Source organism: Salvelinus alpinus, chromosome 1 (assembly GCF_045679555.1).
Source record: "Salvelinus alpinus chromosome 1, SLU_Salpinus.1, whole genome shotgun sequence".
NCBI classification, from domain to species: domain Eukaryota; kingdom Metazoa; phylum Chordata; class Actinopteri; order Salmoniformes; family Salmonidae; genus Salvelinus; species Salvelinus alpinus.
This window is the reverse complement of record NC_092086.1, coordinates 21,348,178-21,374,920: the sequence shown is the minus strand read 5'-3', so window position 1 is coordinate 21,374,920 and position 26,743 is coordinate 21,348,178. Positions and strand designations below refer to the sequence as shown.

At 40.9% G+C, this 26,743-nt stretch overlaps 2 protein-coding genes across 2 annotated transcripts in view; one reads left to right on the top strand and one right to left on the bottom strand.

Annotated features, from left to right (window-relative positions):
• The window catches only part of LOC139576812 (exocyst complex component 7-like), a 19,801-nt gene extending 5,085 nt beyond the window's left edge, over positions 1-14,716 (top strand). The window contains exons 5-19 of the mRNA XM_071403356.1: positions 244-789; positions 1,153-1,299; positions 3,190-3,326; positions 3,877-4,029; positions 6,044-6,142; positions 6,409-6,468; positions 6,740-6,875; positions 8,469-8,589; positions 10,052-10,147; positions 11,315-11,378; positions 11,529-11,570; positions 12,485-12,618; positions 13,228-13,263; positions 14,217-14,335; positions 14,580-14,716. Of these exons, the coding sequence (XP_071259457.1) occupies positions 244-789; positions 1,153-1,299; positions 3,190-3,326; positions 3,877-4,029; positions 6,044-6,142; positions 6,409-6,468; positions 6,740-6,875; positions 8,469-8,589; positions 10,052-10,147; positions 11,315-11,378; positions 11,529-11,570; positions 12,485-12,618; positions 13,228-13,263; positions 14,217-14,335; positions 14,580-14,629 (1,940 nt within the window). The 3' untranslated portion in view covers positions 14,630-14,716. The remainder of the gene's footprint in view (positions 1-243; positions 790-1,152; positions 1,300-3,189; positions 3,327-3,876; positions 4,030-6,043; positions 6,143-6,408; positions 6,469-6,739; positions 6,876-8,468; positions 8,590-10,051; positions 10,148-11,314; positions 11,379-11,528; positions 11,571-12,484; positions 12,619-13,227; positions 13,264-14,216; positions 14,336-14,579) is intronic.
• LOC139577220 (5-hydroxytryptamine receptor 3B-like) lies at positions 13,181-26,743 on the bottom strand. Its single transcript, XM_071404216.1, has 9 exons — positions 26,675-26,743; positions 24,914-25,671; positions 22,670-22,714; positions 22,480-22,586; positions 22,099-22,268; positions 15,790-15,911; positions 15,100-15,310; positions 14,561-14,701; positions 13,181-14,108 (listed from the first exon to the last, which is right to left on the bottom strand). Exons 1-9 carry the CDS (start codon positions 26,730-26,732, stop codon positions 13,861-13,863), a joined length of 1,860 nt encoding a protein of 619 aa, XP_071260317.1. The 5' UTR covers positions 26,733-26,743; the 3' UTR covers positions 13,181-13,860.

Sequence of the window (26,743 nt, the reverse complement as noted above, 5' to 3'; positions counted from 1 at the left end):
GTGTTAATCCAGGTGAGGATGCTAATGATGTCAGTGTTAATCAAGGTGAGGATGCTAATGATGTCAGTGTTAATCCAGGTGAGGATGCTAATGATGTCAGTGTTAATCCAGGTGAGGATGCTAATGATGTCAGTGTTAATACAGGTGAGGATGCTAATGATGTCAGTGTTAATCAAGGTGAGGATGCTAATGATGTCAGTGTTAATCCAAGTGAGGATGCTAATGATGTCAGTGTTAATCCAGGTGAGGATGCAGCTCTGACAGCTAAGAGGAGAGTCTCTGCCAGCAAATTCAAAACACGGTCACTGGAAAGAAACCCATCCTACCACTCTCTGGGAAAATTGGAGCCCAGCAGCTTTTTCACCAGGAAGTCCTACTGCTCCAAACTCAAAACACAGTCTCTAGGCAGAAAGCCATCAATAGAAAACAAGCCATCAATGGACTCTCTTGGAAAACTGAAAGCAAACAGCTTGTTCACCAAGATGCTCGGCCTGAAGTCATTTGGTATATTCAAAACGCAGTCCCTGGACAGAAAGCCATCACTAGACAAGAATCCATCACTAGACTCCCTCGGAAAACTGGAATCCAGTAGCTCTTTCACCAAGGTATCCACCTCGAAGCCGTGCAGCAGACTGAATATTCCCCATATTAGGCACCCATCTTTGGAGTCCATCCCATTTCTGCCTAGAGACTCCACCTCCCATACCTTCCCATCCTGCAAACCCAAGCCCCCAGCTTCCACCTCCTACATCCTTCCATACTTCAGACCCAAGCCCAGCTCAGCCTTTGGTAAGTTAAACGCAGCCTAGGTGGCATCTCTTCTATTGAGAGGGTGGAGGCGTATCTGCGTCAATTAGCTTTCTTAAATATACGTAACTGAACTGACGTTTTGGTGAGGGCCAAGACCCTCCCACATGTCCTCTCTGTGGGGTTTCCCTGACCTCTCCCTGCACAATTATCCTTCACTTCATTGTATTATATGTTTGTTGTATCTGTTTCTTTATGTTCTAGGGCTTGTGTATCTGTAACACGGTTTATCTCTGCCACAGCGGACCTAGGATTTGAACCTGCGTCCCAACAGCACAACATAAACACCCTTTTCTCCATTGATCAGTGGTCATGGTAATCAATCGTGCTGTTATTGTTCTCCAGACATCAAGGCCCACTACGCCAAGGTGCGCTCCAATCAGTTGGACTGCTCCATGAAGGGTTTGAAGGACCACAAGAGTAGGAACCTCCTCTGCCCGGTGCTGCAGAGCAAGCGTGTGGATTCTGCCGTCAAGAAGAACAAAAAAACAGGTCATGAAAGTCCACCTTGCACACCACCTTCATGATGGTTATACAGTGCCTTGCAAAAGTATTTATCCCCCTTGGTGTTTTTCAATTTTTTTTGCATTACAACCTGTAATTGAAATAGATTTTTATTTGGATTTAATGTAGTGGACATACACAAAATATTCCAAATTGGTTAAGTGAAATGAAAAAAATGTATTGTTTCAAAAAAATTAAAACTGAAAAGTAGTGCGTGCATATGTATTCACCCCCTTTGCTATAAAGCCACTAAATAATATCTGGTGCAATCAATTACCTTCAGAGGTCACATAATTAGTTAAGTAAAGTCCACCTGTGTGCAATCTAGGTGTCACATGATCTCAGTGTATATATACACCGGTTCAGAAAAGCCCCAGAGTCTGCAACACCACTAAGCAAGGGGCACCACCAAGCAAGCGACACCATGAAGACCAAGGAGCTCTCCAAACAGGTCAGGGACAAAGTTGTGGAGAAGTACAGATCAGGGTTGAGTTATAAAAAAATATCAGAAACTTTGAATATTCCACAGAGCACCATTAAATCCATTATTAAAATTGTTAAAGAATATGGCACCACAACAAACCTGCCAAGAGAGTGCCACCCACCAAAACCCACGGACCAGGCAAGGAGGGCATTAATCAGAGAGGCAACCAAGAGACCAAAGATAACCCTGAAGGAGCTGCAAAGCTCCACAGCGGAGATTGGAGTATCTGTCCATAGGACCACTTTAAGCCGTACACTCCACAGAGCTGGGCTTTACGGAAGAGTGGCCAGAAAAAAGACATTGCTTAAAGAAAAAAAAATAAGCAAACACGTTTTGTGTTCGCCAAAAGGCATGTGGGAGACTCCCCAAACATATGGAAGAAGGTACTCTGGTCAGATGAGACACAAACCCAACACCTCTCATCACCCCGAGAACACCAACCCCACAGTGAAGCATGGTGGTGGCAGCATCATGCTGTGGGGATGTTTTTCCATCGGCAGGGACTGGGAAACTGGTCAGAATTGAAGGAATGATGGATGGCTCTAAATACAGGGAAATTCTTGAGGGAAACCTGTTTCAGTCTTCCAGAGATTTGACTGGGACGGAGGTTCACCTTCCAGCAGGACAACGACCCTAAGCATACTGCTAAAGCAACACTCAAGTGATTTAAGGGGAAACATTTAAATGTATTGGAATGGCCTCGTCAAAGCCCAGGCCTCAATCCAATTGAGAATCTGTGGTGTGACTTAAAGATTGCTGTAGACCAGCAGAACCCATCCAACTTGAAGGAGCTGGAGCAGTTTTGCCTTGAAGAATGGGAAAAAATCCCAGTGGCTAGATGTGCCAAGCTTATAGAGACATACCCCAAGAGACTTTCAGCTGTAATTGCTGCAAAAGGTGGCTCTACAAAGTATTGACTTTGGGGGGGTGAATAGTTATTCATGCTCAAGTTTTCAGTTTTTTTGTCTTATTTCTTGTTTGTTTCACAAGAAAACATATTTAGCATCTTCAAAGTGGTAGGCATGTTGTATAAATCAAATGATACAAACTCCCAAAAAATCTATTTTAATTCCAGGTTGTAAGGCAACAAAGTAGGAGAAATGCCAAGGGGGTGAATACTTTTGCAAGCCACTGTAGACACAGTTACAAGGGATGCTTTTCTGTTTGCAAATTTTTTTGTGAACATATTACTAAACATGCCATAGATCCAGGTTTCCCTAAAAAAATGACCCTAGATTTCTTATATCAAAGTTCTTCCTGGTTAAATAAAGGACTCTTTATATCAAGGTACTCCCTGGTTAAATAAAGGTTTCATTAAACTATAGATAGATGATATATAATGTTAATGATATTTCCATGGCATTCACCCTTTCACTCCTGTCTTGTGTCACTAGGGCGGGACAGCATATTAGACAATGAGACCTACATGGCCTGCATCACAGCCTTCTTGTCCCTGGCCAAGAGTGAATACACCATGGTGTCCAAAGTCTTCCCTCTGAACTGCTCCAATACCTTTGAAACTCTCATCCAGGTCAGAAGTGAAGGATATTAAAATATTACAACTTTATTGTCAATGTCTACACAAATGTGGACATTTGCTTTTGGCTATTATAAGGCTTCACAGTGGCCAGATGATACACAAAACAAACATTTAATATGGAGAGCTCTTCATAATGGAGATCATTACAGGTGTATAACCATCATGGTTATATATACACATGGTTCTACATCTTACACTACCGGGGTGATGTGGCTGTAAGGTATCTTGATGATTCTAGTTGAAGTCTTGATGATGATTATAGTTTTAGACCAATGATGTCATTATGTACATGTTATGTACATGTTATGTACATGGTGTGTACATGGTGTTATGTACATGTTATGTACGTGGTGTTATGTACATAATCTGTCACTGCAGCACTTTTGTACTTTGTTTATGAGTTTATTTAATGGTCTTGAGAATGATGTGCTCATGAGGGTGTTTAATGTCTGTTTTTATGTGGTGAAGCCGAAGACAAATGTCCACATTGCGTGGACAATAAAGTTGTTCTAATTTGTAATTGTAATCTTATTTCCTTCAGGTGGCTCTGAACCAGCTGATCCAGAATGGGGAGAACATCGTGTCCTCTGTCAGACGAGCCTGTTCACGTCACGACTACACAGCCCTCGTCACCATGTTACCTGTCCTGGGCCGTCTCCTGGAGGAGGACAAAGAGTTTAACACATTACTAAAGGTGCCATATAATCCTGAGAGGACAGTTTAAAGTTGAGCTTTCTCTCTATTGTTGTGTGCTCAGGGGGGTGTCATGGTCGGCGGGGGTCATGGAGAGGGTCAGTGGCGGTCATGGTCATGGGGGTCAGGGTTGGAGTCTTGGTTGGGGTCAGGAGGTGTCATGGTCAGCGGGGTTGGGGTCAGGGGGTGGTCATGGTTGAGGTCATGCTCAGGGGTGGGGTCAGGGTTGTCATGGTCTGGGGAGTCAGGGTCAGGGGTTGTAATGGTCAGGGGGGGTCAGGGTTGGGGTAAATTCTATTTCAATACCAGTCAATTCAGAAAGTTAACCAAATTCCAATTCCAAACTTTCCTCCTTGAAAAGCATAGAAGAGAATTGGAATTTCAGTGTTCCTGAATTGTCTGGAATTGGGGTCAGTATACTGAGGGAAATCTACAGTCGTGGCCAAAAGTTTTGAGAATGACACAAATATACATTTTCACAAAGTCTGCTGCCTCAGTTTGTATGATGGCAATTTGCATATACTCCAGAATGTTATGAAAAGTGATCAGATGAATTGCAATTAATTGCAAAGCCCCTCTTTGCCATGCAAATGAACTGAATCCCCCAAAAACATTTCCACTGCATTTCAGCCCTGCCACAAAAGGACCAGCTGACATCATGTCAGTGATTCTCTTGTTAACACAGGTGTGAGTGTTGACGAGGACAAGGCTGGAGATCACTCTGTCATGCTGATTGAGTTTGAATAACAGACTGGAAGCTTCAAAAGGAGGGTGGTGCTTGGAATCACTGTTCTTCCTCTGTCAGCCATGGTTACATGGAAGGAAACACATGCCGTCATCATTGCTTTGCACAAAAAGGGCTTCACAGGCAAGAATATTGCTGCCAGTAAGATTGCACCTAAATCAACCATTTATCGGATCATCAAGAACTTCAAGGAGAGCGGTTCAATTGTTGTTCAATTGTTTCTTGGGCTTCAGGGCGCCCAAGAAAGTCCAGCAAGTGCCAGGACCGTCTCCTAAAGTTGATTCAGCTGCGGGATCGGGGCACCACCAGGACAGAGCTTGCTCAGGAATGGTAGCAGGCAGGTTTGAGTGCATCTGCACGCACAGTGAGGCAAAGACTTTTGGAGGATGGCCTGGTGTCAAGAAGGGCAGCAAAGAAGCCACTTCTCTCCAGGAAAAACATCAGGGACAGACTGATATTCTGCAAAAGGTATGGGGATTGGACTGCTGAGGACTGAGGTAAAGTCATTTTCTCTGATGAATCCCCTTTCCGATTGTTTGGGGCATCTGGAAAAAAGCTTGTCCGGAGAAGATAAGGTGAGCGCTACCATCAGTCCTGTGTCATGCCAACAGTAAAGCATCCTGAGACCATTCATGTGTGGGGTTGCTTCTCAGCCAAGGGAGTGGGCTCACTCACAATTTTGCCTAAGAACACAGCCATGAATAAAGAATGGTACCAACACATCCTCCAAGAGCGACTTCTCCCAACCATCCAGGAACAGTTTGGTGACGAACAATGCCTTTTCCAGCATGATGGAGCACCTTGCTATAAGGCAAAAGTGATAACTAAGTGGCTCGGGGAACAAAACATCAATATTTTGGGTCTATGGCCAGGAAACTCCCCAGACCTTAATTCCATTGAGAAGTTGTGGTCAATCCTCAAGAGACGGGTGGACAAACAAAAACCTACAAATTCCAAGCATTGATTATGCAAGAATTGGCTGCCATCAGTCAGGATGTGGCCCAGAAGTTAATTGACAGCATGCCTGGGCGGATTGCAAATATTGACTCTTTGCATCAACTTCATGTAATTGTCAATAAAAGCCTTTGACACTTATGAAATGCTTGTAATTATACTTCAGTATTCCATAGTAACATCTGACAAAAATATCTAAAGACACTGAGGCAGCAGACTTTGTGAAAATGAATATTTGTGTCATTCTCAAAACTTTTGGCCACGACTGTATTATTATGGCTGACTGTGTGATGTCATGTATCATATTCCCTGTCAGTGCACAACAAGCGGCACCTTGGCCAAGCTTTCCAAACTCGTTACATCTATGAAGACCCTGGCAGCCAGAGCACTGGAGGATTTTTCTGCTCACGTCAAGGTACGACATTCTAACCAAACAAAGATTGTTTTAGTTGGAAGGACTTTCAAATATAAAGCATTTCATCATCCAGCAAGGAAACCTCAGGAAACCTGACTGGATCGTTGTAATAATATTATTTCATCAGACAGTCGGCTGAGTTTCCCAAAAGCTTCATAGCACTGAGATTTTTTGGGGCGTGATTGCATACATTCCTATAACGTAAAATGATCTGGAAGCTTTGAGAAACTCAACCCCAAATTGTAATTTTCCCCTTTCTCTCACAGAGCAACCCTGATAGGGAGAGTATGTCCAAGGATGGAACGGTTCATGAATTCAACAGCAATGTAAAAACTCTCTTTTCTGATGTTTCATGTCCATCAGTTTCCATTGAATTAAGTGAATCTGTAATGCTGATGTGCTTACTGAGTAAAGACAAGGGTGTTTTGTTCCAGAGGGGGTTTGTTTCCTTATATTGTTGTATCATGGGATACTAGACAGAAGACACATGTCTGTTTCTCACTAAATATAGAATCAAGTATATTTTATTTTTTATCCCATTTGAACTGACCTAACTAAAGATGTCTAATATGTTAATTGTTCTCTTACTGTCTCCAGACAATTCTATTCCTGCAGCAGTTGCTGCCCTTTGCAGATACTGTTCGGTCCATCCTTTATCCTCATGATGTAGACAGTGACACAGTAACTATGGAGGTGTCCAGTAGTGTTCAGGTGGACGTTCAACATGACACTGGTACGGAGTCTTTCTCTTTGTTTATTAGATAGAGTTTTCGGTTACAAAACTAGATGGTTATTAGATGGTTGGTTTTTCCTCATTGAGATAAGATGTGTAGATATAGAATAGTTTTGTTCACCAGATGCAGATGAATCAGAAGAACAGCCATCAGACAGTCAGGAGTCCAAGGGGAATGACAATCAGAGAGCACTGAGTCCTTATGTCTGTGAGTGTTCAACAAGGCTGTGTCTAATATCCAGAATGACACCTTTGACAAGGGCAAGACGCTGAACCGTTGGGTCTTAAGGCGTCCGCATGCTTCCGTTCAGCTGGCGGCTAGCCAAAGTCGAGTGGGCTCGCATACCTTCGCTTAAAAATGAGAAGAAAGTGGCAGTAGTATGGTTTGTCCATTTTGAGACACCGTAGCCAGTTTACACTTCCCCAAAATAATCAAATAAAATGTTATTGGTCACATACACATGGTTAGCAGATGTTAATGCGAATGTAGCGAAATACTTGTGCTTGTAGTTCTGACAGTGCAGTAATATCTAACAAGTAATCTAACAAATTCACAACAACTACCTTATACACACAAATGTAAAGGGATGAATAAGAATATGTACATATAAATATATGGATGAGCGATGGCGTGCGGCATAGGCAAGATGCAGTAGATATAGTGTAGAATACAGTATATACATAGGAGATGAGTAATGTAAGACATGTAGACATTGTTAAAGTGGAATTATCTAAAGTGACTAGTGATACCTTTATTAAATCCATTTATTCCATTTATTAAAGTGGCAAGAGATTTGAGTCTGTATGTTGGCAGCAGCCACTCTATGTTAGTGATGAGCCTTACGGTTGTGGGCGGAGCAGTTTCCGTACCAGGCGATGATACTGCCCGACAGGATGCTCTTGATTGTGCATCTGTAAAAGTTTGAGTGTTTTAGGTGACAAACCAAATTTCTAGTCAGAATGAATCTAAGATAGCTCAAGAATTCTGTCATTAATTTGCACGCTTTTGCAGAGATCTTAGTTGTGCAACTTTACATCTAACTAAGATGTTTGGTGCAGTGTTTCCCAATGAAAGAATATGCATAAAAACGAGTCGTCTCTCATCGAATGACAACAAAGTCTTTACTGAAGAATCCCTACTATTGACCAATCACCGCCGAATGGGCGTAGACTTCAGCTACTGACTTCAGCCTGCCTCAAGAAAAAAATGTGTGTGCCCGAACAACTGAAAAAACCCTTACCGAAGTACAAAACGAAGAAAAACGTCACAAAATGTTGTCATAATATATGCATAAACTCTTCCGAACTGTTTCGGCTGGGAAGCATGCAGACGCCTTTAAGCTAAGGCAATATGCTGGCTTCTGGCTTTTGGCTCCAATAAAAGCACATTTGATACTGGAGGTCCCATACTGGCAAAAAATTTAATCTCCTTTCACCCCTGATTGTGAGTCAGAATCAGCCACAGGTGGTGTTTAGTTCAAGTGCCTTAACTGCCCCCATGTGGTGGCTATGTGGTTTTACATGAGGAACCTTGACTGCCCCCATGTGGTGGCTTTGTGGTTTTACATGATGTTTATGATTTCCCTTCTCCAGGTAAGGTGCTGGAGCATCTCCAGTACAACCTACAGAGTAAGGCCAAGGTGTACGAGGACCACGCTCTCGGGGCCATCTTCCTCCTCAACAACTACAACTACATCCTCAAGTCAATGAAGAAGTAGGCCCTCTCTTTGTACATTTCCAAAGTGTGTATTAGCTGTAATACACAGTGTGGATGAACCGTTGCTTGAGTCTGGCATTAGGGCCTTGCACATTAATGAACAGGGTGTTGTGGAAAAATTCTTACACAGGGACACTCGAAGTGAATCTTAAATGAATCATTGTTTATTGTCAGCGCGCTGGAGAGGTTCCAACCAACTCAATGCACCATAGAACACATGTCAATCAGGAGCTCTACTGGGGCAGTCCCAGCCCAATGCACCATAGAACATGTCAATCAGGAGCTCTGCTGGGGCAGTCCCAGCCCAATGCACCATAGTACACATGTCAATCAGGAGCTCTGCTGGGGCAGTCCAAGCTCAATGCACCATAGTACACATGTCAATCAGGAGCTCTGCTGGGGCAGTCCCAGCCCAATGCACCATAGAACACATGTCAATCAGGAGCTCTGCTAGGGCAGTCCCAGCCCAATGCACCATAGTACACATGTCAATCAGGAGCTCTGCTGGGGCAGTCCCAGCCCAATGCACCATAGTACACATGTCAATCAGGAGCTCTGCTGGGGCAGTCCCAGCTCAATGCACCATAGTACACATGTCAATCAGGAGCTCTGCTGGGGCAGTCCCAGCTCAATGCACCATAGTACACATGTCAATCAGGAGCTCTGCTGGGGCAGTCCCAGCAGTTGTCTTATATACGACTATACACAGACAAGTTATATTTGCATGATTTAGCATAATTCATGAATCATTACCGTCTTGTTTCATTCATGTGACCGGTCAATACTGTTTCATAACATGTGACTGACCAATACTGTTTCATAACATGTGACAGACCAACACCTCACGAGGATTCTTTCTCTCTAAACTGAGACCTTGAAACTGAGATATATTTTGTTTGTTCTCAAAACACAGTCGTTTGTTCTCAAAACACGATCTGGGCGTACTGCCAAATTGCAGCTACTGATAGGTGATTTGTACAGTCTGCCACTTGCATGAACACAGAAATTGGTTTATAGAACAGCAGATGAATAGAACACAGAAATGAGTTATAAGAAAAGCACAAACATTAATATTCCCATTACAAGGGTCATGTTCATTAGGCAACAAATGGAAGAAAACAGTCAAACAGGGAGGGGAGGGACCATCGGGACTTAAGAAATGAAAAACGCACGTTTTATTTTTCAGTTACAAAACATTTTAAAACTTTCTGTGGCGTGCCCTAATGAATACGAACCTGGTCATGCAGTTTACCAGAACGCGTTCCAGAACAGTCCGGAACTATAATAAATCTTTATTTGAGACATTAGAGATCCCTAAAGTTGCGATATTAACTAGGCCTACACAACATAATGATCACTCAAAGTGACCTATATTTTGACTTTCCATGTACTTTAGTTCAGTGTTGTAAGTGAATTTGTCACAGCTCACAGGGGTTATGACAGGGACATCTACCTGCAGGTCATCTCTGTTTGAAGTGGTTAAAACCAGCGGCAGGGATCCGGAGGTTGAGCACGGGGAACTGATTGAGCAACAGAAGCAGGCGTACCAGCACAGGTGAGGGACCAGGAATCCAGAGGAGGAAGAAGGGAGTGATGGAATCTAACATTGTCTAACATTAGTCCTGATCATTATGTATTATTAGACGAGACTAGCTGCCTCCTGCTAGCCTGAAATCCACAGCCTTTTCTGCTAACATTCCACTCTTTGTACTCCCTGTCATTGCTAAAACATGTTTTGCATGACAAGGAGTGGAATGATGACAGAAACAGATTGGTAACCAGGTTAGCATACTGCCCTTATGGCCGGGGAATCATTGTAAATCATTAAATGCAACTTCCTCTTCAAAATGATATTCATCTGTTCAGTTTTTTGGTCTCTGGATATGCTGCTAATATTGTCAACTCTGGAATATTTTAAAAACACCCTATTTCCTGTGAGATCCTGGCACTTGCTTTCCCTTGGAAATCTAATGTTTTGAATCAAATTCCCCCCTCTCCGGTGTGAGTTGACTAATCTACCAGCTCATGTTTGTTGCCTAGGTTTACAATATTATAATATAGATTTTACGGTGGTCATACATGCTCATGACAAGTGTTATAATGCATTGTAACTGCATCAAAATGCATCGTAACTGCATCATAATGCATTATAACTGCATCAAAATGCATGATCTCGGCATTATAACTGCATCATAATGCATGATACCTGCAGGCTTTAAGTGAAGCGTTACCATTACTTCACACGGGGACAATGCTACGTTAAATCAAGTATCTTATGCTACAACTCAAATACAATTGTATTTGTTACATGCTTCGTAAACAACAGGTGTAGACGAACAGTGAAATGTTTGCTTGCGGGACCATCCCAACACTGCTGAGAGAAATAATACGAAAACAATAACACCAGGAATAAATCCACAATGAGTAACGATAACTTGGCTGTATATAGGAGTACCAGTACCAAGTCGATGTGTAGGGGTACAATGTAATTGAGGTAGAGAATAAACAGTAACAGCAGTGTCAAAAGAGTTCAGAGTTCATGCAAAAAGGGCCAATGGAGATAGTCCTTGTACCTATTGGTTAACTATTTAGCATTCTTATGGCTTGGGGGGTAAAGCTGTTCAGGCTTGTTGGTTCCAGACTTGTGGGCAGTCCAATGAATGATTATGCTACTGAACATGACTGATCTGTGCAGTGAATGTGTGCTGCTTGTGTGTTGCAGTTGGTTGAAGGTGACCGAGTGCCTGACTGAAAAGAATCTGCCCACCTTTAAGCCAGGTGACAAGGTGAGGGTAGATGTTTTGATACTGTATATTCAATTAAAAAGGATATTTCTCAAATGACACTATCTACCTTTAAGTGGATTTGCTTGTTGTTTTATTCAAACCTAATCACACCTCTTCTATTCTTCATATGTCATCACCATCGGGCTTCAGTTGAAAGAAAAAGACTGTCAGGTGATTAAAGACAAGTTCAAGGTAAGACAAGGAGGCCAGATTCCTCCATGTACCTAAAGGATCTGTTTCAGTACTAGTGATGGGGGGGGGGGGGTTGATACAGATACATATCGAGATATTATCTTTGACGATGTATCGTATCGTTTTGACAATATTGCAATATTATATTTGTGCTAGTTGGCTGTACCTGACCCAAAACTCCAGTATTTTTCCTTCATAGCTTGTTCTCCATCTTCATTTTAAATAAGGCGCCAATTTATTAGGGAAACGATTTGTCAGCACTTTTTTATTTCCATGACTGATCAAAACTAGTTTTCACATGTCTCTCTCTCGTCTCTCTGCAGCAGACATATGGTGAGCAAAATGTTTGGAACATCGAATTGCAATACATATAGAATCATGAGAATCACAATACATATAGAATCATGAGAATCACAATACATATAGAATCATGAGAATCACAATACATATAGAATCATGAGAATCACAATACAAATAGAATCATGAGAATCACAATACATTGAGAATCGTAATACATAACATATTGGCATCTAAGTATCGTGATAATATGGTATCGTGAGGTCCCTGGCAATTTCCAGCCCTAGTCAGTACCATCTCTACACAACAACCCTTATTCATACTCACAAACAGAATGATCACAAACGTCTAAACCCAACATGTCAGCTTATTTTATATTTTTTTAGATATATATTTTATGACTGCTGCAAGATGAATTGCCTCTTTGAGGACATTAAAGTTTTCTGAATCTGAATGTCAGCTTAGGGCTCGTATTTATGCGGCACCGTTTGTAACATGCTATATTTATGGACACCAAAGATTATGTTAGCATTTTCTGTTACAAAACAGTGCCCCCATATGTGATAACATGATGGTCCAAAAACTTTTTCTATGACCTTTGACCTCATGTCGTCCAGAGCTTCAACGAGGGCCTGGAGGAACTGTATAAGGCTCAGAAGGCGTGGGCCATCCCAGACAAAGAGCAGCGCCAGGCCATCTGTCAGGCCCAGAGAGAGATGGTGTCCAAGGCCTACACAGCCTTTCTGCTGAGGGGAGTCATGGCATATCACATAGCTTATTACTGGAGACTGCTGCTGAATTCAGAATCAACCCCTATTCCCTAGCTCTTACTTCATAGCCCCTATTCCCCGCCCTTACTCCCTATACCCTATTCCCTAGCCCATACTCCCTAGCCCTTACTCACTATTCCCTAGCTTTTACTCTCTAGCCCCTATTCTCAAGCCCCTACTCCCTAGCCCTTACTCCATATTCACTAGACCCTATTCACCAGCCCCTAGCCCCTACCACTCATGTAGATCTGAGCGGATTGGATTGATACAAGCATTATGGTAATACCTTCATCTTGCCTTCTGATTGGCCTAGTGAAAATGTTGTCGTATCGCTTCTACCTATCCAATCCTCTTAGATCTGCTAGGGAATAGGGGGTCCATTTGGAATTCAGCACACAGGTGGTTGAATAACTGATGCTTTTCAAATACTGTAGGTGAAACTGGGATGTACCATGTATGTTTGGTCTCTATGTACAAGACATTTTTTTTTACTCAGCACTGTTCAATAGTGATGTGCAGTAAGAATGTCATACAGAACGCTGGTACAGGGATATTCCTTTATTATGGTCCTTTACCTGTACTTTACACAGATGTGACGATGCTGATTTCTCCAAACACCCTGAGAGGTACCACAAATACAGCCCAGCGCAGGTGGAGGAGATGATCGTGAAACTATTTGATATCTCATCCTGAGGTTGAGAACCTGCTTAGTTAGGAGATAATATAAGGCCTTCACACTGCCTCTATAGGAAATAACACACTGTTGATTTGTTTCCACACTACTAATACTACAGTTACAGTCCACTGTCCATGTATTCATTAGAGTTCTAGACCTCTATTCTGGGGGATTATAGCACTACAGTCCCTATTACATGTATTCATTAGAGTTCTAGACCTCTATTCTGGGGGATTATAGCACTACAGTCCCCATTACATGTATTCATTAGAGTTCTAGGGCTCTATTCTGGGGGATTATAGCACTACAGTCCCTGTTACAGTTATTCATTAGAGTCCTAATTGCTAAATGTATTATTCCACATGACTGGCTAGTTCTAAACATGTTTAAATAAATATTGTTAAAGCTCTACTTAAGAATAAACACATCTATTTATTTTACCCAGAAACTCAAAACAACTAGCTTTTTGTTAGTGCTTGCAAAATTTCTGAAGACCCAAATACACCAACATTTATTGAAATATGGTTGTTAAAAGCTAATAAAGAATTTATGACCAGAAATCTAATTGGTTGATCTGACATTGAGAACCAAAGAAGAAATATAAAATGACGACTGCATAAACAATGAGGACGGTGAGATAGATACAGAAACAGATCAAGTCCACTTTGTTGGCAAAGCAAAGGTGTATAGCTTTTTTCTGGTCTTGTGCAGCCATTTTGTTGAGAAATTTCACCACCTTCTGGAGGTGTGTATTCATGTTCTCTTCCTCTGAGGCTTTAATATCAGACTTGGATTCTAGACAAAAGTAAATGAGAGAAAAAAGGATAAACTATTATTAATATAACATGATTAAATAAAGATGTAAAAATTATTGACCTTTTTGTAAAATTACATCGTTTTCAGTGACAGATTAAAGATCAAATGGCGTAGCTGGCCAGACCAGCGTACACGCAAGACAAATGATGGTAACAAGAAAATATGCTGGGAAAGACGTCAACTGCATGCTTTAACTGCAGCTAAGGGTAAGAATGAAAAGGTTGTGCATCAATAAACTACAACTTGACTAGTTTATGGTGATGAAAGTAATTTATGGGGTACCAAGTAAAACTGGTTGCAATAACATCATTATGACATGGTCAGGTTATAACTGATTGTATAATGACGTTTTGTTAATGTCTTTTGCAACCATAAAAATATATATCTTGCTCTGTGGGTAACTGAGATGAGGGAAGAATTAAAAAGTTTACCCTCTGTGTCTTTAAGCAGCGAATCTTTGGACTTGGAGAGGCTGCAGGGCTGGAGAGTGCCACATTTAGCCAGACGTGTGAGCACCATAGACTGCAACGTGCTCAACACCAGGATGACCAAACAGAAACAGAAGTGCTTTCCTATGTAGAACAACGAGAGAGAGAGAGATGTGTGAATGTTATATGGTGGCAGAGAGGTACTGTGTACATGAAACCGACATCGGTGTGCTGCTAACAGTATAGCTTCCTTTACTGTCCCTGTAACATACCGGGCTGGAAATAGTGAAACTCTGCTCGCAACGGATCAATAGGATCACTGTTGCTGTTCAGGATCACTGCTCCCAAACACATGTGATCGTTTTCCTTGACAACATACCACACCATTGAGGTACAGAAAAATATCACATTTGGTAGCTCCCGTGGCGACATTTCAAGCTAGCTGTGAAATAAGCTTATGGAACGTTCTTAACTCTGTTACATAAACACCCGTTACAACAAAATGCTGCTTCATTCTGGTGCATTACACACAGGACACTCACGGATGATGGGGCTGCACTGGCCTCCTCCGGGCAGTAGGTCGTTGAGGATGATGAGGAACATGATGAAGCTGAGAACCAGTGTAACCTTGAAAGAGATACGCTCGCCCCCTCCCAGCGGCAGGGCGAAGCTCACCACATCTGCCACAATGATCAGTATACTGGGCAGGACCAGGGAAATAAATGGGTTTTCGGACCGCATTTTCAGCGACACCTGTAAAGACAGATGGGTAGGCAAGAGAGAAATAATTTATTTTCGAGTACTTGCATCTAAATGTATAGCATTTGTTTAAAATTGAAAGGGAAGAGCATTACATTCCAAAATCAGACAGATGTTTTCAGAACTCAAAAGAAGCCGTATGTCAATGAATCCACATCCTTCACCATCGGTTGTGCAGATCCAACTGCCTTAACCCCAAATTAATGGGAAAAGAAACGCACTGCAAATCTTTTTTCATTCATTTGGAATTGTGGCATGTAGCTGGATCTACGCAATAGATAGCCTGGGATGTGTATTTATCTCAACGGAACACTACTTATGAAAGATATGAAAACATCAGATACATTTTTATTTAAGTGTATTGTATTTTTTCGGTGTAAATGTTTAAGCTTTGCCCTTAAAAATAGGAAGAGTAAAGTATCTTTACATGTCCCCCCAAAAAACTACTGAAATCACCCGGAGCACTCACTAACCCATAGATAGTTGCGATCATCTCTGCCTCCTTTAGCATCGAGTTTCACGTTCTCGGTAAGCCAATCCCCGCGGTTTGCACTAGTTGTGCTCACTTTCCCAAAGTTCAGGAACATACCACATCCTGGAAAGGCAGATATTTGATACTAGTTCAGTCATTCAAAGATCATACCATAGTTTATAACAAAAACCATAGCTTCACACCCTCTATTGTTTCAGGGGTGTAAAGATTGACATTTTTTGTTCAGTTCATTTCTTGTTTTGGTTTTATCTTGGTTCTCAGAAGAGGGTGGAAAAACGATCACATAAATTAAAAGATTTTTTAAAATCATTTCAATTTATCTATAATAAAGATGTGAACATTTTGATCCCTACTTCAGTGGTGGTAGCCTACTGTAACACATATCTCAGAGCCACTTTGGTGAAACAACCTCACGTTTAGATCCATAAGAAGCTGTTTGGTTCATTCTGGCAGCCATATCCAAACAGAACGTCATTGTTTGTTAGCGTGGGGTCTCAGAGAGAAGTGCCAAAGTGCTATAAAAAAATAAAGTCTCCAAATCCCCAAACTTCTTGTCAATAGGGGGGCGCTATTTTCTCTTTGGGAAAAATCGTGCCCAATTTAAATGGCCTCGTACTCTATTCTAGATCATACAATATGCATATTATTATTACTATTGTAAAGTGGTTGTTCCACTGGATGTCATAAGGTGAATGCACCAATTTGTAAGTCGCTCTGGATAAGAGCGTCTGCTAAATGACTTAAATGTAAATGTAATGTATTGGATAGAAAACACTCAAGTTTCTAAAACTGTTTGAATTATATCTGTGAGTAAAACAGAACTCATTTGGCAGCAAATTTCCAGACAGGAAGTGAAAATTCTGAAAATGGGGCTCTGTTTCAGGGCCTGCCTATTCAATTGCCTTATATTTATCGATATGCATGCACTTCATACGCCTTCCACTAGATGTCAACAGGCAGTGGAAGGTGGAATGGGGTGTCTAGCTTGATCTGAGGTCGAACAAGAGCTTTTGGAGTGGCAGGTCAGGAATTTCCTTTCTCTACCAAGGCGCGAGGCGGAGCTCGACATTAGCTTCTGAAAAACTTTCGGTATACACGGCGAATATCTCCGGCTCTGATTTTATTTGATACATGTGATAATATAATCGTAAAGTAGGTTTTTTCAACCGAGTTTTATCAGTTTATTCAACGTTTATTGGGACTTTTGGAGTTTTCCATTCTTTGCGTCAAGAGAGGGTGGGAACGTTATCAACCTTGGCTAGCATTGTTGGCGCGAATTCGACAGAAGAAAAGGACATTCTAAAACCAAACAACGATTTATTCTGGACCAAGGACTCCTTGTACAAGATTCTGATGGAAGCTCAGCAAAAGTAAGAACAATTTATGATATTTCGTATTTCTGTGGAAAATGTTGATTCCTATTCTCTGCCGTTTTGGCGAGCGCTGTCTCGCAATAACGCAAGCTGTTTGTTATGGTAAAGTTATTTTTAAAAATCTAACATGGCGGTTGCATTAAGAACCAGTGTATCTTTCATTTGCCATACAACAAGTATTTTTATGTAAAGTTTATGATGAGTTCTTTGGTCAGATTAGGTGAGTGTCCAAAATATCTCTGGATATTCTGGTGAATCGATTGGTATTGGTATTCACAATGTATAATCAGGATTTGTAGCTCTAAATATGCACATTTTCGAACAAAACATAAGTGTATTGTATAACCTGATGTTATAAGACTGTCATCTGATGAAGTTGTTTAAGGTTAGTGATTCATTTTATATATTTTGCTGGTTTTTGCGATAGCTACCTTTTGCAGTGAATAAATGCATTTGTGTGTTTGGCTATTGTGGTAAGCTAATATAATTCTATATTGTGTTTTCGCTGTAAAACACTTTTAAAAAATCGGAAATATTGGCTGGATTCACAAGATGTTTATCTTTCATTTGCTGTACACCATGTATTTTTCATAAATGTTTTATGATGAGTATTTATGTATTTCACGTTGCTCTCTGTAATTATTCTGGCTGCTTCGGTGCTATTTGTGATGGTAGCTGCAATGTAAAACTATGATTTATACCTCAAATATGCACATTTTTCGAACAAAACATAAATGTATTGTATAACATGTTATAAGACTGTCATCTGATGAAGTTGTTTCTTGGTTAGTGACTAATTATATCTCTATTTGGTCGGTTTTGTGATAGCTACCTATGCGGTAGAAACATGGTGAAAATATGCGGTTGAGTCTTTGGCTATTGTGGTTAGCTAATATAAATACATAGTGTTTTCGCTGTAAAACATTTTAAAAATCGGAAATGATGGCTGGATTCACAAGATGTTTATCTTTCATTTGCTGTGATTTCATGAAAATTATATTATATGATATCCCTGTCCCGCTAGGCTAGGCTAGGCTATGCTAGTCAGCTTCTTTGAGGAGGATGCTCCCGGATCCGGGATGGGTATCACTGAAAGGTTTTAAGTAACATCAAACTAAATATGGAGTTGATTTGGCCATGAAATGTTGACAATTGCACGATTGCCCCGATCACTCCCATAGATTTTTTTTGTTAGCGGTGGCTAAAGTTAGCTAAAGTTTCTAGTTGTTGTTCAGAGAGAACTGAACCATGGATTAATGTTTCTCCTGGCCCATAGACTACTTTCAGGGTGAGGAACCTTCTAACATCAAGTTGTAAAATCCTGAACTTCCCCTTTAAGGCTAGGCTAAAGCTTACAGGAGTAATCAAATAATAAGAATATGGAAGATTTCTAGAGTGTTCTTGCTTTCAGCATACACACTAATAAAACACTGACTCCTCTCATCCTGTTTCATACCGCTCGGAACACAGTTTTTGTCTTCCACCGGGTGCGCTTTTATAACACCCCCAGTTCTCATCTATCGTCATGCAATACTGCTAAAACCATTTACCCCAGTCTATTTCACTCTACTGACTTGAACTCTACAACACATAAAAGCTTGCATTTGTTTAGATAATTCTTATTCTTGAATAACTTATTAATTTACCTTATTTAATTTGGGAGATAACTTAAGCCTACATTAAAGATTGTCCATCGTTATTATCATTTACAAAGGATGGTATAATGGTAGTTTTTTCCCCTTCTGAAAACTGAGCCAAAAATCAAGGACTGAACCAAATCAAAATGTTTGTGAACCATTACACCCCTAATATTCACTGTGTCCAGCCCAAAAGGCCAATTGGGTCTGCAGCATGCTACACCGGCCCAAACGCCTATGTTACCACAAACCTGAGTGTCAGGTACAATGATGTGTTTAATATACTGCACAGTTGTGGCCAAAAGTTGAGAGTGACACAAATATTAATTTTCACAAAGTTTGCTGACTCAGTTTGTATGATGGCAATTTGCATATACTCCAGAATGTTATGAAGAGTGATCAGATGAATTGCAAAGTCCCTCTTTGCCATGCAAATGAACTGAATCGCAAAAAAACAAACATTTCCACTGCATTTCAGCCCTGCCACAAAAGGACCAGCTGACATAATTTCTGTGATTCTCTCATTAACACAGGTTTGAGTGTTGATGAGGACAAGGCTGGAGATCACTCTGTCATGCTGATTGAGTTTGAATAACAGATGAAGCTTCAAAAGGAGGGTGGTGCTTGAAATCATTGTTCTTCCTCTGTCAACCATGGCTACCTGCAAGGAAGCACGTGCCGTCATCATTGCTTTGCACAAAAGGGCTTCACAGGCAAGGATATTGCTGCCAGTAAGATTGCACCTAAATCAACCATTTACCAGATCATCAAGAACTTCAAGGAGAGTAATTCAATAGTTGTGACGGTGTGAGTGCATCTGCACGCACAGTGAGGCGAAGACTTTGAGGATGGCCTGGTGTCAAGTAGGGCAGCAAAGAAGCCACTTCTCTCCAGGAAAAACATCAGGGACAGACTGATATTCTGCAAAAGGTACAGGGATTGGACTGCTGAGGACTGAGGTAAAGTCATTTTCTCTGATGAATCCCCTTTCCGATTGTTTGGGGCATCCGGAAAAAAGCTTGTCCGGAGAAGATAAGGTGAGCGCTACCATCAGTCCTGTGTCACGCCAACAGTAAAGCATCCTGAGACCATTTATGTGTGGGGTTGCTTCTCAGCCAAGGTAGTGGGCTCACTCACAATTTTGCCTAAGAACACAGCCATGAATAAAGAATGGTACCAACACATCCTCCGAGAGCAACTTCTCCCAACCATCCAGGAACAGTTTGATGATGAACAATGCCTTTTCCAGCATGATGGAGCACCTTGCCATGAGGCAAAAGTGATAACTAAGTGATTCAGGGAACAAAACATCGATATTTTGGGTCCATGGCCAGGAAACTCCCCAGACCTTAATCCCATTGAGAACTTGTGGTCAATCCTCAAGAGGCGGGTGGACAAACAAAAACCCACAAATTCTGACAACCTCCAAGCATTGATTATGCAAGAATGGGCTGCCGTCAGTCAGGATGTGGCCCAGAAGTTAATTGACAGCATGCCAGGGCAGATTGCAGAGGTCTTGAAAAAGAAGGGTCAACACTGCAAATATTGACTCTTTGCATCAACAACATGTAATTGTCAATAAAAGCCTTTGACACTTATGAAATGCTTGTAATTATGCTTCACAATTCCATAGTAACATCTGACAAAAATATCTAAAGATACTGAAGCAGCAAACTTTGTGAAAATGTATATTTGTGTCATTCTCAACTTTTGGCCACAACTGTACAGTAGATGACTAATGGGGGTCGCTGTGTTGAAGCCAACGTGCCTCCGTCTTGACACTCCCCCCACCATTGTATAAAATAAAATACAAATGGTAGCATTTATTAATGTCTACTTTCGTATTTGCAACATTTATTATTTTACAGACTCCATAGAAACATATTGAATAACAGCTTCATACATGGATACACAGATAGTTTAGTGCCTAAAATAAGGGGCTAAATACTATCTCCATTTATTCTTGCATACATTTTTTAAAAACCTTTAAACTAGTCTTGTGAGGCTTCTGGGTGTTCGTGAGAGACTCACCTTTCCATATAGGGGTCATATTAGTGTAGCCCAAACTGTTCGGATGCTACAGACAGAAGTTGGCATATCGGCTGTACTGACTTCAGACGAGTCCTGTGACACTTGTGGGGGTTGTAGAGCAAAACGGAGAGAACCATCATGTTCGTGAGAGTCTCTTTTTAACAGTGTGTAGGCCAAACTGTATGGACGCTACAGACATTTTTGTGATAAGACTGATTTTCGGGATGTCTCATGGTCTGATAAGCACAGCCCTAGCTCTGCCACCTGTCATGCGCCTTTTTCTCAGGAGTGGCTTCCGTCTGGCCACTCTCCTATAAAGCCCAGATTGGTGAAGTGCTGTAGAGACTGTTGTCCTTCTGGCAGGTTCTCCAATCTCAGCCAAGGAACTCTGTAGTTCTGTCAGAGTGGTCATTGAGTTCTTGGTTACCTCCCTGACCAAGGTCCTTCTTGCCCGGTTTCTCAGTTTGATTTGACAGCCAGCTCTAGGCAGTGTCTGGGTAGTTCCATATTATTCTTTTTTTAATGATGTAGACCACTGTGCTCTTGGGAACTTTCAACACTCTAGAAATGATTTTATACCCTTCCCCAGATATATTCCTCATCACAATTCCCGGAGATCTACGGACAGTTCCTAGGACTTTATGCTATAATTTCTGCTCTAACATGCACTGTCAACTATGGGACATTACATAGACAGGTGGACTCCAATCAACTTGTTGTGAAATCTCAAAGATGATCAAAGAAAGTTGGATGCACCTGAGCTCAATTTGTAGTGTCATATGAAAGGGGTGTGAATAATTATGTACATTCAATTTATGTATTTAAGTTTTTATAAATATGCAAACATTTCTAAAGACTTTCTCACTTTGTCATTATGGGGTATTGTGTGTAGATGGGTGAGAGAAACAATATATTTAATCCATTTTGAATTCAGGCTGTAACAACAAAATGTGGAATAAGTCAAGGGGTATGAATACTTTCTGAAGGCACTGTACATCATTGGTAGGGAGGACAGTCAGGGAGCATATAAAACTCCATAGATGACAAATAAACTGAATTGCATCATTTACGGAATTGCAGTAGGCTATACAGATTTTTTTAAACGACGTTTTAGTTGTTTTTGGTAACATCTTGTTTTTAATAAGATCTTTGGTAAGTAATTGTGCGCAAGAGTTGTTTAGCAGACAGAATGAGGATTGAAATTATGCTGTTTAGCAGACAGAATGAGGATTGAAATTATGCACTTACCTTTAAGTGCCCATACATTGATGGCGATGGGGCAGAAATCTGAAGCGAAGGGGTAGTTGTACAGATTGACCTCACAGCCCACCACAGTGTTCATGATGACCATGTGCTCTACAGTCCCGTTGCTGTGCACCAGCAAATCCTTGTTGCTGTGCTTTGTCGTTGTTTGCACTCTTTAGACATGAGAGGTTGAGGACAAACTGAGGATTGATCTACTTAAACTGTCACACCTAAACATTTGGCCACTCCAAAAATAAATACTGTATCTCTAATTTCTGTAGATGTTTCACCCACTATTTAGAAGATCATGTTATAAAAGGAATCAAGAATAAATTAAATATAATATACTGGTAGGTTATTGTATTCTGTTGTAAGTGGACTCACCCATTAGTCACATGGAGTTCAGGAGTCCAGATTTTGCTGACAGGCAGGACAACCATATCATGACGATAGACTGATGTGTCCCACGATAAGTCAGGGTCTTCCCAAGACTGTAGTTTAGAAATAGAATGAGTAGTATTACAAAATGTCACATTTACTTGAATGTCTCGATTTTTTTTTAATGTGTACTTACCAACATAACTTGCAGATGACTCTCGAAGCGGAGATCTTTTGTGTCCTATTTAGAAGATAATAAGGGATAAATGCCAACGTTCTGTACATAACCTTGGAAAGAAATGGGGGAGCATGTGTTATATTGTAAGTATGTTGAAGAGGGAAAGATGGAAGTGTAAGGTCATTAGGGTTGGGTGGGTGGAAGGGATTTTGGGGATGGGTCTATTAGAAGTTAGTAGGGCTCTTTTTTTCCACAGAAGTACTAAGTTAGGTAGGATGATTTGAGGATTGAAATGGTCCCGTGTGGCTCAGTTGGTAGAGCGTGGCGCTTGCAACGCCAGGGTTGTGGGTTCATTTCCCACGGGGGGACCAGGATGAATATGTATGAACTTTCCAATTTGTAAGTCGCTCTGGATAAGAGCGTCTGCTAAATGACTTAAATGTAAATGTAATGATTTAGAAATGTTGTAAACCGTGATTGATCTCACACTCCAGCACAGTAGGTGGCGGCATGCACCTTTAACATTGGTTTGCGGACCGCCATTATATCATAGAAGAAGATGATTACCTTGGAAATAATGGACGAGTTTGCAGTTTATTTTTCCATGGTAATGTACAGAACTGAGGCGTTTATCCCACAGTTGCCAAATAAAATACTAAAGCACACATTTACTGATAGAAAAAATATATATACATTTTCCTTTTTATAAGAATTCATACATTCACATCTTTTTGTTGCTAGAGACCCAGTCGTTCGTTTGATTAGTTAGATATTTATGGACACGACCAAGTTGTTCGTTCTATTTGTTGTGCTCGCTGGCAACGTTTTTGCAGTGGTGGAAAAGGTACTCAATTGTCATACTTGAATAACTTTCTATTAATAAGGTATACTTTACTTTTATACTATACTTTTACTCAAGTAAAAGTCACCCAGTAAAATACTACTTGAGTAAAAGCCAAAGTATTTGGTTCTAAATATATTTAAGTATCAAAAGTAAATGTAATTGCTAAAATATACTTAAGTATCAAAAGTGAAAGTATAAATATATAAATACCTTCCTTATATTAAGCAAAGCAGATTGTCTTGGCACCATTGTCTTGTTTTTAAAATGGATGGACAGCCAGAGGTACACTCCAACACTAAGACATCATTTACAAACGAAGCATTTGTGTTTAGTGAGTCTGCCAGATCAGAGGCAGTAGGGATGTGTTCTCTTGATAAGTGAGTGAATTGGACCATTTTCCTGACCTGCTAAGCATTCAACATATAACGAGTACTTTTGGGTGTCAAGGAAAATGTATGGAGTAAAAAGTGTATTTTATTATTTGTATTATTTTCTGTAGGAATGTAGTGAAGTTTTCAAAAATAGTAAAGATACCGCAAAAAAACGACTTAAGTAGTACTTAAAATACTTTGTACTTAATTACTTTACACCGCTGTGTTTTTGTCCCTTTCTTGCTAGTTAGCCAACAAGCTATGGCTAACACAGTCACAATCTCTGCAGTCAGAATAACAGCAAAGTAGCTGCATTTGTGTTTGTTTAAGCTTTGTTCTATTGACATTCATTTGGACACATCCATAACAATGAGCTGATTTTGCCTGGCATAGCTAAAGTTTGCCTTCCCGTCAGGACGCTCAATACTGTTCATTACGAGGAGATCGCATTGCATATCAAACACTAGGCTAGAAGCTAGCTAAATAGTTTGTTGCTAGCAAATCTGCCAATATAGGAACCTAATTCAAAAATACCAGTTGTTGAAAACAGCTGGTCAAACTAGAAACGTGGGAAGATTTGACAGCATAGCACCGCCGTCATGACTGCAACAATGTATTTTCATCACTCACCACATTAGGTCATCAGATGCTCAAAAAACGAAGTCTGCAAAAACAAATCAATGCTAGCTAGCGAGGTTTTTCCCCGTAGTACCTTCTTTTACAATGTATCCAATTTCGGTTTGTGTGGTTGTTGGTTTAGCTTTCTGTAACTTTGTAGCAAGTACGGTCTGCGTGTGTAGGCACATCATACATCATGATTGCAAGGTGTCCCTATTTATTTTCCAATTGGCACGATATCTTTTTCAACTGTCCCGTTAGCTGGTTTTAATGTCCATTTTAGAATGCCCTTTTAGCCAATTAGAAATGCGTTTTCAACAATGTTGTGGTATAATTAATCATCACATAATGATATAACTGTCAATAGGGTATCTCTGAAACTCATCACATTGTACAAAACTCAATTAAAAGGAACAGAAAGTGACTTACGACAGACAGCGTTTCATACACTATTAACGGCACACTGATATTTGAGATGCATGATGGAGACTGTGGCTGACTCAGAGCTTCTTTCGCAATCAGCATGCTGGCCAGACATCGACGTGTTGTACAGGATGGTGTGGTTGCACTGGATGAAATGGCTGCGTTGGATGGTTGGTTTGCACTGGCTGTGTTGGATGGTTGGTTTGCACTGGTCGTGTTGGATGGTTGGTTTGCACTGGATGGTTGGCTTTCACTGGCTGTGTTGGATGGTTGGCTTTCACTGGCTGTGTTGGATGGTTGGTTTGCACTGGCTGTGTTGGATGGTTGGTTTGCACTGGCTGTGTTGGATGGTTGGTTTGCACTGGCTGTGTTGGATGGTTGGTTTGCACTGGTCGTGTTGGATGGTTGGTTTGCACTGGCTGTGTTGGATGGTTGGCTTTCACTGGCTGTGTTGGATGGTTGGCTTTCACTGGCTGTGTTGGATGGTTGGTTTTCACTGGCTGGGTTGGATGGTTGGTTTGCACTGGCTGTGTTGGATGGTTGGTTTGCACTGGCTGTGTTGGATGGTTGGTTTTCACTGGCTGGGTTGGATGGTTGGTTTGCACTGGCTGTGTTGGATGGTTGGTTTGCACTGGCTGTGTTGGATGGTTGGTTTGCACTGGCTGTGTTGGATGGTTGGGCTGCAGTGGATGTATTGGATGCATTACCTGGAGTCATTTCACTAGCTAAAATGGCTGCATTGGATGGAGGGTCTGCTGCAGACACTGTGGAACAGAGACAGGTATATCATTTCAGAATAATACATTGGATTTCTATATCGATTTTCTAGGAACCAATGATGCCTTCCAATATTTTAACCACAGTCCAATAAATAAAAAAACGTCATCTAAATTCTATCGCATAAGGTTGTTGCCTTGCTTCATGGTAGCAGAAATACTTGAAGAAATGAGGATAGGAATCTCATTGGTCAATGAATGGAGGAACGTATAACGCTCCGCACATTAGACAATCGCGTTCACGTTGTCATATGCTGTGTCACGCGGTTAAACTAATCGTCCCGAAATCCCTTGTAGAAAGTTTGTTCCTAGACTCATAACCTGTTTATTTTTCTTTAAAAGTACGTAGTGTCACAAATCAAAAACTAGGTAAACAAGTTAAATATCTCAGATCTCTGAAGATATTTCTAATGTTGTGCTTTCTTTTCATGTAATTCATGCTAATGTTGGGTTTTTGAGCTGGCGCCACTCCTTGTCCCAGATTTACCCAGAATGCACTGTGCGGCCAATTGACAGAGCATGGACATTGAACACAATGGACGTTAATACGAATCAAATGTACTTTCCCATCTCCCCATTTAGAGTATTTCTGATGACTTCATAGTAGTGTCTCAATAAGTGTGAAAAGTAATCTAAACCTGGTACTAGATCAAAAAGGTTTAGATCAAACAGCATACTACGTGGCCAGCGTTTAGTGCAAAATGTTATACAGCTTAAATACACTTAAATGTATTTGAATATTTTATTTCTAATTGTTTTCATGACTTTAGTAAGATAATCTGAAAGTCAATGTGCTGCATTTTTTTCACACACAGCTCAAGCAGTGCATCAAAATGATCCGTTTAAAACATGTTTTGAATATTTCAGCTTGCGATAACCATTTGAAATGGTTGTTTCGCAATGTTTACTTAAAATCTGCTAATAGGAACGATAAAGACTATATTCTTCTAGTGCCTGTTTAAGAGGAGTAACATGGAGCCCAATGTCTTACCAGTTAGCAAGAGTAGAGAGAAGAGACATTTCAGCATGCTGTGGTCCATGGGTCTCATCCCTGCACGTC